The following is a 9071-nucleotide window of genomic DNA, read 5'->3' on the forward strand; positions in this document are numbered from 1 at the left end:
AATCTTAATAAAAATTAATTAAATATAGAAATAAAAAAAAACGTTTGAACAATAAATTTTACCTTATGAACGATGAACCATTGAAATGTGTCCTAAAAATAAAAATAAAAAAATTATTAATATAAAATTTTCGAATAATTCATGCTCATCATTAAAATTAAAAATAAAAACAAATAAAAAAATATTTTTTGCAAGCAAAATCACAGAAATGAAAGACAAGACACGCCAATTTTTGCACATATTTAACCACAAAATAATAATAATAAAATTAAATAAAATCATTAAATAATAATAAAAATACGAAATTCGATCGATATAATTGTTGTTGTTATATTAAATAATAAATAATACCGAAAGGATATTTGTTAAGGTTAAATATTTACAAGCAACATTCATTACAATAATTATCATTAGTCCAAAAGATACTCATGAAGACATTTGTTATTAATTATTCATAAAAATATTAAATAAATCGTCGTGACAGAAATTGTTTGAGAAAATAAAGTTTTTTTGAGTGTTTAATTAAGAGTTTTTTTGAAAAAAAAAATTTTTTTTGAGGTTATGTCAAAATTTTAACTTGAAAGATCTTTTGAAATTTTGAGGTTAGAATTAAAAAAATAATAATTAATTTTTTAATATTTTTTTACGTTCATCAATTCGAAAAAAAAATATTTTAGAATTAAATTTAAAATTAAAATTATCATTTTCTTATATTTTTTTTTATTTTTTTTATTTTTTTGAGGTTATGTCAATTTTTTAGATCCATTAAAATTTTGAGGTTAGAATTCAAAAATAATTTTTTCTGTATTTCATGATTACAAATTCGAAAAATGTTTTATTATTTAATTTAAAAGTCAAAATATTAATTTTCTAATATTTTCTGTTTTTCGAGGTTATGTGAAAACGATATGATCTAAATGTCGTATCATAAAGATTTTTAATTTCTAAAAAAAAAATAATTTCATAATTTTATATTATTTTCAAATTTAATTTTTTAAATGAATTTTTGTATTTAAAAATAATTATAATTTAATTTTTTAAAAATTTAATTAAAAATAATATTTGATTTAAAATTTATGAAAAAAAAATTTTAGATCGCATTTTAAGGTTAGAATTTCGAAAGATCTAAAACTTTGAAGAATTCAAAAAGTTAAAAAAAAATAAATTAAAGAAAATTTGAATTTTTAAAAGTTTTCTAACAAAAATAGTTAAAACTTAAGTTAAGTTAAAGACTTAAAATCCTTCAAAATTAACGATCTTTTAAAATTCTAACCTCAAAATACGATCTAAAATTTTTTGGATTAATTTTAAATCAAAAATTACTTTTAATTAAATTTAAAAAAAAATAAATTATAATTTTAAATTATTTTTAAATTCAAAATTTTATAAAACTTTTAACATCTAAAATTTTTATTTTTTAAATGAATTTTTGTGTTTAAAAATAATTTAAAATTATAACTTTTTAATAATTTTTTAAAAATCTAATTAAAAATTTTTCAAAAGATTTAAAAATTAATTTTTTTAAGTATTAAAAAATTTAAAAATCTTAAAATAATAAAAAATAATTTTAACGTATTTCACATAATTTCCTTCATTTGAATCCATACCGTTCGCCAATGATTTTTTACCGTTTCAACTCTCCCCACACATAAAAACACATAACATTAACTCAACTTCCCCCATCGTCATTCGTACGTGAAGCAATTTTGACAAACAGCTGCTCGTAAGTAGTAGTAGAAATTTTCCTTCGCATTGTTTTGATTGTCAAGGAAAAGTCTTGAAGTCTCGTGCAAGTTTTTTGTGTGCAGCTCCCCAAGTTGCGTGAAAATCTAGTCATCAGCTAAAAGAAAAAAACCAAAAAAATAATTAGAAAAATGTGCGGCGGATACTCGTGCAGCAAAAATACTCTTATCGGACTCAACATATTCTATGTGGTAAGAAATTTCTCGTGCCTTGACAATGACGTCTTAATAAATTCGAATTTTTTTCCTTAGATGCTCGGAATTTTGTTGATTTACATCTCAAAAGTTGCAACGGGAGTGATTTCTTTGCCGATAATTGGAGGAATTCTCGCTTGTGGCATCATTTTGATCCTGATCTCGATTCTTGGTCTCGTTGGAGCTGTGAAACATCATCAAGTTATTCTCTTTTTCTACATGATAATCCTCTTTGTGCTCTTCGTGATCCAATTTTCGATCGCTTGTAGTTGTTTAGCGGTGAATTCCGAACGGGTTTGTATCTAAAAAATGAATTTTTAATGAAAAAATTTAATTTTTTAATTTTTTTTGTAGCAAAAACATCTCGCTGAGGAAGCATGGACTACTTTACCGAACGTAACAAAGGCAGATTTGCAGGAAAAGTTCGATTGTTGCGGTTTGTCGTCAAATTTGATCAATTCAAGCGCCAACGAACATCCCTCCTGTCTCAAATTGGCATGTTGCAAGTTGGATCAAGCGGATAATTGCACGAAAAATTGTCAACCGTGTCTTCCAAAGTTGGAAAAAACCATCGATGATTCGTTCCGCATGGCAGGAAGTTTGGGACTTTTCTTCAGTTTCACCGAAGTAAGTTTTTTTCGCCCATTTTGATCGATTTTTGTTCACCGCATCCTCGTACGAAGCAAAAATAACGCAATTTTCTCTCTCCCTCTCTCATAACTAACCAAAAAAAGTTCTTTGGCGTGTGGTTAACCGTTCGTTATCGTAACTTGAAGGACCCTCGAGGTGCAAATCCGAGCGCATTCTTGTAAAAATCTTCTTTTGTGTCTTTTCTAAAAAAAAAAAATCAAAAAATAACAGAGTATTAATCAAAAAAATTAAACTTTTACACACAAAAAATGCATTAAACAACTAACAAGCACAAAAAAAGAGAAAAAATCAAGCAAGGTTTGTTCGTTTAACATTTCATTGGATGTTGTTGCACTTTTTTGCATGCGTTTTTCGTTTTTTCAGCACTTTTTTCATGTTTTTTCTTAAAATTTTTAATTTTCAAGTCGAAATAATAAAAAATTCATTTTTAGCTAGTTGCAATTTTCATCACGAAACGCTATCGGAACCAACTTCATCCGTATTATCTTCCAAGTCATGCAGTCTTTCCCGGCGAAAATCATCAATATTGATAGAAAAATGTGAAAAAAAACGGAGATTGTTGAGATTAGAAGACTACTTGAATAATTTGACGGACTGTTTAATCTTTTTAAAAGATATTAACTTGAATCTATAGAACAAAAAAAAAAATATTTTTAGCTGATAAGTTTAATATTTATATACCAACAGATTTGCTCATTTTTTAATTTTTTTACACGTTTGAGATTATTTTTTAATTATTTGTAATATTTTCGAATAAAATTTAAAAAAGTTTAGTAGACAAAATAGATTTAAAATGACTCAGGAACATAAAAAATCAAATTTAAATTAATTATTTTTTAATTTCAGTTATTTTATATTTTTTTTTATAAAATCAAAGATAAAAAAATATTGAAGAATTTTTTTTTACATTTTTTGATTAAAAAAAATTAATTAAATTTTTTAAATTTAATTTAATTTTTTAAAATTTGGAAATTGCCATTTTGCTAATTCAAACTTATTTTTTCATTATAAAAATTAATTAAAATTTTAATAAATTAATAATTTTATTTTAATAAATTAAAAAAAAATAATTTTTATAATGAAAAAAAAAGTTTGAATTAGCAAAATGGCGATTTCCAAATTTTGACATTTTCAGATTTCAAATTTAAGAAAACAAAATTTTTTAAGTCAAAGTTAAGTTAAATGATTCAAAATTTTTAGTCAAATTTTTAACTTAAATGAATCTTTGAAAATTTTGAATAATTTGATTTTATGTTTGTTCCTTAATTTATCAAAAAAAAATAATAAAAAAAAATAAAATAAAATAAAATAAAATAAAATAAAAAAATAAATTAAATTAAATTAATTATTTTGGGTCGAATTGTTTGATTTAAAGTCTTTTTTTTAAATAAAAAATTAATTTAAAAAAATAAAATAATTAATTAAATTTCAAAAAAATTAGTTCAAAACAAAGAAAATATGACAAAAAATAAATAAATTTCACTTAAAAACATTTAAAATGCTTGAAAACCAAAAACTAATAAAAATTTTCAAAAGAGCTGAAAATTAAAAAAAAAAAATCTAAAACTCAAAAAAGAAAAACATCGAAGACAAAAAATGATAAAAATCGATCAAATAAAGACAGAAAATGTTTAAAAACAACTTCAACCACCAATATACAATAAAACTGAACAATTCTGAACATACGTACTCTTTTTCAACATCTTTTTAGAATAGCAGAGTGATAAATAACTTACTTAGCTGCAATAAAAGTAGAAATTGGCATAAAAAATATATTTTTCTATAAACTAAAAATGTGAATTGTAAACTCTTAAATTAGAAAAACAAAAAACAATAGTTCGCCTTTCTTTAAACCTAAAAAAGCAGCTTATCTCTTAAAGTTACAAAAAATGTTAGAATAGCGATCTGAACGATCAAAACGACCATAACTACATGTGAGATTAGAATTATAGAACAAAAGGTTGATAAATTATTAAAAATTAATATTAAACAATGTGTTCTCTCTTGATCTTAAAACTAAACTAAAAATAAATAAATATTGTGATGCAAAAAAAATTTTTTTTTTTAATTTTTTCAAACAACATTTATTTTTTATTAAAACCAAGCAAAAAAGAGCAATTTCAACCTAATACGTTTTTGGCAGTTTTTTTGGCCTTTACAAGAAATGAATCAGTTCAGTTTTTTTCGCAGCAAACCAGCTTTTTATGTCGATTTTGTGAATCGTGTGATATCCGCATTTGCCTTCTCCAAATTATCTTCCAACTCATCAGGCTTGTTGCCAAAAACGGAGTAGAATTGAATGTAGATAATCAGGTAAGTTGTGATGCCGCCAATCATCTGAAAAAATTAAAGAAAATTTAGTTTTATTAAGTTTTTTGAGGTTAGTTTTTGTAGATTTTTGAGGTTAAGTTGTTAGTTTTTACAAAAATACTTTCAGATTAAGGAAAAGAATATTTTAATACAAAAACTAACTTTTCAGCTCTCAGAAAAAAACTTTTTAGGCCACGAAATTTGTTTTCAGCTCTTGAAAAAATTTTAGATTTTAGATAAAAAAATTTAAACCAAAAACTGACTTTTTAGGGAAAAAAATTTAGGCCAAAAATTTGTTTTCAAAAATTTTTTAAAATTTATTTTCTTATTTTTGAAAAAAATTTTTCTAAAATAATTTTTTTTTAAAATAAATTTGAAATTTTAATTAAATAATTAAACTTACAGAACACAACATTGAATAATTGATGTTGAAGAATCCATTTGCTGAGAAAGCAATGTGATTTGTAGCACAATGAAACGCATTTGTAATTTTCTGAACTTCCTAAAAAACAAAAAAAAAAAATTTTAAATCTGAAACTCTTAAAAAAAATTTCAACCTCAAAAACAATTTAATTCATAAACGAGCGCGATGGCAGGGGAGCATTTGCACCCCGTACGGGACCATTTCCTTCATTAGTGTTAGAGCCTATTGGTGTCGCACCGTCATGATTGCGAGATGCTTGCGTTTCACCGCCTTCTTTGCCATATAACGCATAGAATTGAATGTAAATGATCAGGTAAGTTGTAATTCCGCCAATCATCTAAAAAAATTAATAACTCAAAAAATTAAAAAAAAAATGATAAATTTTGAGTTACAGAACAAAGCATCGAGTAATTGATGGCGAAGAAACCGCTTGCAGTGAATGTCACGTAAGAAGTTGTGCAGTTGAAAGCACTTGCGATCTTTTGAACTTCCTGCAAAATTTAAATAAAAAAATTTTTAAGGGCGATTTTTCAACTTTTTCCTGATTATTTATTTTCAAGACTTATTTTTTTATTTTTTTTTTTAGTTTTTGATTAAAAAATAATTTTAATTTAATTTTTAGTTTTAATTTAAAAATTTAATTTAATTTAATTTTTCAATAAAATATTTTTATTTTTTATTGAAATTTGAATTTTTTATCCTTTTTCGTTAAATTTTGAACAGAAATGCAAATTAAATTAAATTTTTAAATTAAATTAAATTTTTAAATTAAATTTAATTTTAAATTAATAATTTTATCAAAATTAATTTTATTTAATAAAACTTATTAATTTTATTTAATTAAAAAAAATAAATAAAAATTTAAAATATTTTTAATTGTTCGAATAATTTATTAGATGACAAATGTCAATTTTTAAACATTTTTTTCAAATTTTTAAAAAAAATATTTAATAAAAAAAATAATTATTAATTTTTAAATTAAATTAAAAAAATTTTAATAAAATTTAAAAAATTTAAATAAAATTAAAAATTTATTTTTTAATTTAAATTTTTTTTTAAAAATTTATTTCAATTTTAACTAAATTTATTTTGTTAGTTTTTTGAAAATTTAAATTTTTTAATTTAAAATTTTTTTAAGAATATGAAAACAGTAAATTTTGGTAATGAAATTTTTTTCAAATGAATTTTTTTTCAAATGAATTTTTTTTAAAAATAAAATTTTTATTTGATATTTTTATATGAAAGTTAAAATTAAATTTTAAAAAATTAAAAATAAAATTTTAGCTTAGCAAAATTGTTTTAAATATTTTTTTTTTGCTAAAAATTATTTAAAAATTTTTTTTATTTTATTTTATTTTATTTTATAAATTAAAATTAAAATTAAATAATTAAAATTTAAATAAAATTTTAAATCAACAAAATAAATTAAATTAAAATAAAAAAAAAATAATTTAATTTGATTAAAAATTATTAAACTAAAATTTTAATAATTATTTTATTTTTAAAAATATTTTTTAGTAAAAAAATTTGCTTTTGTCATCTTCTAAAAATTTTTTTAATCATTGTAGGTTGAAAAAAAACTTACCTCAGGTCCGCAAGAAACAGTTCCATTAATCTTGAGCTTCGAAATTGTATCAATGGCTCTCTTGCTCTGATTCGAGATCGACTCACAAACCGACGTAATGGAAAAAACCATGACAATATTCAAAAAAACGATATTCGAGCAAAGCAAAATGGACCAAACGAGCATCTCATTTCCCGTATCGTACGAATAAAAAAAGGTATAAATGTAGTAAATTTGGATCGTTGTCACGATAAAAATTGCCGTAAAAACTGTCAAAAATACCGGCCCATAATACTGCCCAATTAGCTTCGAAAGGTCGTACAAATCGTGCATCAAGTAAAAAATATTCGTCAATTTGCTGCGAGGTTTCACGTCGCCAACTTCCAAAACGTCAATTTTTCCCGTAAAAGCTTTTCCCTTGACTTCGCGTGCCAGCAGCTGATTCAGCGTCTTGAAGCGGAAACGAAGGAGCAAAAGGACACAAAGTGCCCCGCAAACAGCGAAGGAATAAACGAAAAGCGGTAAAAATGTCAAAAGCCAGTACCACAAATCGCTGACGGCGCTCAGGAAGTACGTCACGTACAAATCGTAACAAAGCATGTAGGAATTGAACATCACGAGCGCACAAATGACCAAACCGACAATATTCGAAATTCGTTGAAAATTGCATCCAACTCCCAATTCTTCGGCTTTTCGATCAAAATGCAGAAATAAATCGCGAATTTTTGGTACGATTTCCGACGCGATAACGGGATAAACCAAAGCGATTGTTAACGTTATCGCATTCACTAAAAGCTGAATCCAATTCGAAATTATCGAAATTGTGTTGCTTGTCTTCCCGTGAGGAACCCAAAAAGACAAGAGCAACACAGCCCAGTAGAAAAAAAGAGCACTCACGACAGTTGTTGCATAAGCACGCGACATCGGCATCCGCGGAAAGTCGATTTTATTGGGCACGAGACCGAAAATCTTGAAAAATCTCAAGATAAAGTCGTACGAAATTTGAATGACGCCCATTTTAAATTTTTTTTTTTACTCAGAAAAAAATTTTTGATGAAAATCGGATGAAAATTCAACTTCAAATGCTTGACGAAAGCTCAAAAGGTCGATTTATAAATAAAATAAATTCAATTGATCAAGAAATTATTTCAAAACAAGACTTTTGGGACATTAAAAAGAGATTAAAGGACGATTAATGATGATTGGATAACGGAAACGGTGAGTAAAAATAATTTTTTTTTAGGAAAAAGTCAAAGTTCATGTAAAAAAATTATTGAAGCACCGTGAAAAAGTTCTTTTGGATAAAGATGAGCTTCCAATTATTTTCGAATTAACTTTTGGATTTTTTTGTTTGGCAATTGTCTGATCATTTGACCAAATTTTCTTCTATTCTTCTTTTGAAATTAATAAATTTAGATTTCGTCATTTAAATTTTATTAAAGAAAAATGGAGTAAGAGCCTTGAAAATTATTGGAAATTAAAAATTGAGCTTTAATGGTAAAAATTTTCAGGTAAGTTTGAAATTGATAAATAAATTTAATTTTATTTTAATTGTGTAGGTATAAAAAATTCTTTAAAAAATAATTAATTTAATAATTCATTAAAAATTAAATTATTTTTTTTTTTATTTTATTTTTTATTATTTTGAATATTATTTTCTTTTATTTAATTTAAAATTAATTTAGTAATTATTTTTAATTAAAAAATTAATTTTTATTTTTTTAAAATAAATTTCAATTTAATTTAGTTATTAATTTTTTTTAAATTTTAAATTTTTTTTAATTAAAAATTTAATTATATTGAATATTATTTTTCATTAAAATTAATTTTTATTTTATTTAGTTTTTTTTTATTTTTAATAAAAATTTCAATATTTTGAATATTTAATTTAATTAAAATAAATTTATTTTTATAAATTTTAAAATTTTTAATAAATTTTAAAAACTTGTTAAGGCTTAAAAATTAATTTTTATTTTTTTTTAATTTTTAATTAAAAATTTAAATATTTTGAATATTAATTTTTAAAATTGTTTAAAATTAATTTGAGTTTAATTTTTTTAAAATAATAATTTTTTAAAAATTATTAATATTTATTTGCAATTTTAAAGATTTTTGTTAAGGCTCATAAATTAATTTTTAAATAAAATCAAAAGAATTTTTTCTCAAAACAAAGAAAAAAAATAAA

The 9071-nt window shown here is 22.6% G+C and overlaps 2 protein-coding genes across 2 annotated transcripts; one reads left to right on the top strand and one right to left on the bottom strand.

Annotated features, from left to right (window-relative positions):
- Positions 1-1674: 1674 nt before the first annotated feature.
- Positions 1675-3368, top strand: LOC134834460 (tetraspanin-31). The gene is made up of 4 exons (XM_063849154.1): positions 1675-1934; positions 1995-2231; positions 2292-2564; positions 3020-3368. Exons 1-4 carry the CDS (start codon positions 1875-1877, stop codon positions 3116-3118), a joined length of 669 nt encoding a protein of 222 aa, XP_063705224.1. The 5' UTR covers positions 1675-1874; the 3' UTR covers positions 3119-3368.
- A 1422-nt stretch (positions 3369-4790) lies between these two features.
- Positions 4791-7903, bottom strand: LOC134833609 (gustatory and pheromone receptor 32a-like). Its single transcript, XM_063847983.1, has 5 exons — positions 6908-7903; positions 5715-5813; positions 5516-5659; positions 5302-5400; positions 4791-4925 (listed from the first exon to the last, which is right to left on the bottom strand). Exons 1-5 carry the CDS (start codon positions 7901-7903, stop codon positions 4791-4793), a joined length of 1473 nt encoding a protein of 490 aa, XP_063704053.1.
- Between the last annotated feature and the right edge of the window lie 1168 nt (positions 7904-9071).

Source organism: Culicoides brevitarsis, chromosome 3 (assembly GCF_036172545.1).
Source record: "Culicoides brevitarsis isolate CSIRO-B50_1 chromosome 3, AGI_CSIRO_Cbre_v1, whole genome shotgun sequence".
Taxonomy (NCBI): Eukaryota; Metazoa; Arthropoda; class Insecta; order Diptera; family Ceratopogonidae; genus Culicoides; species Culicoides brevitarsis.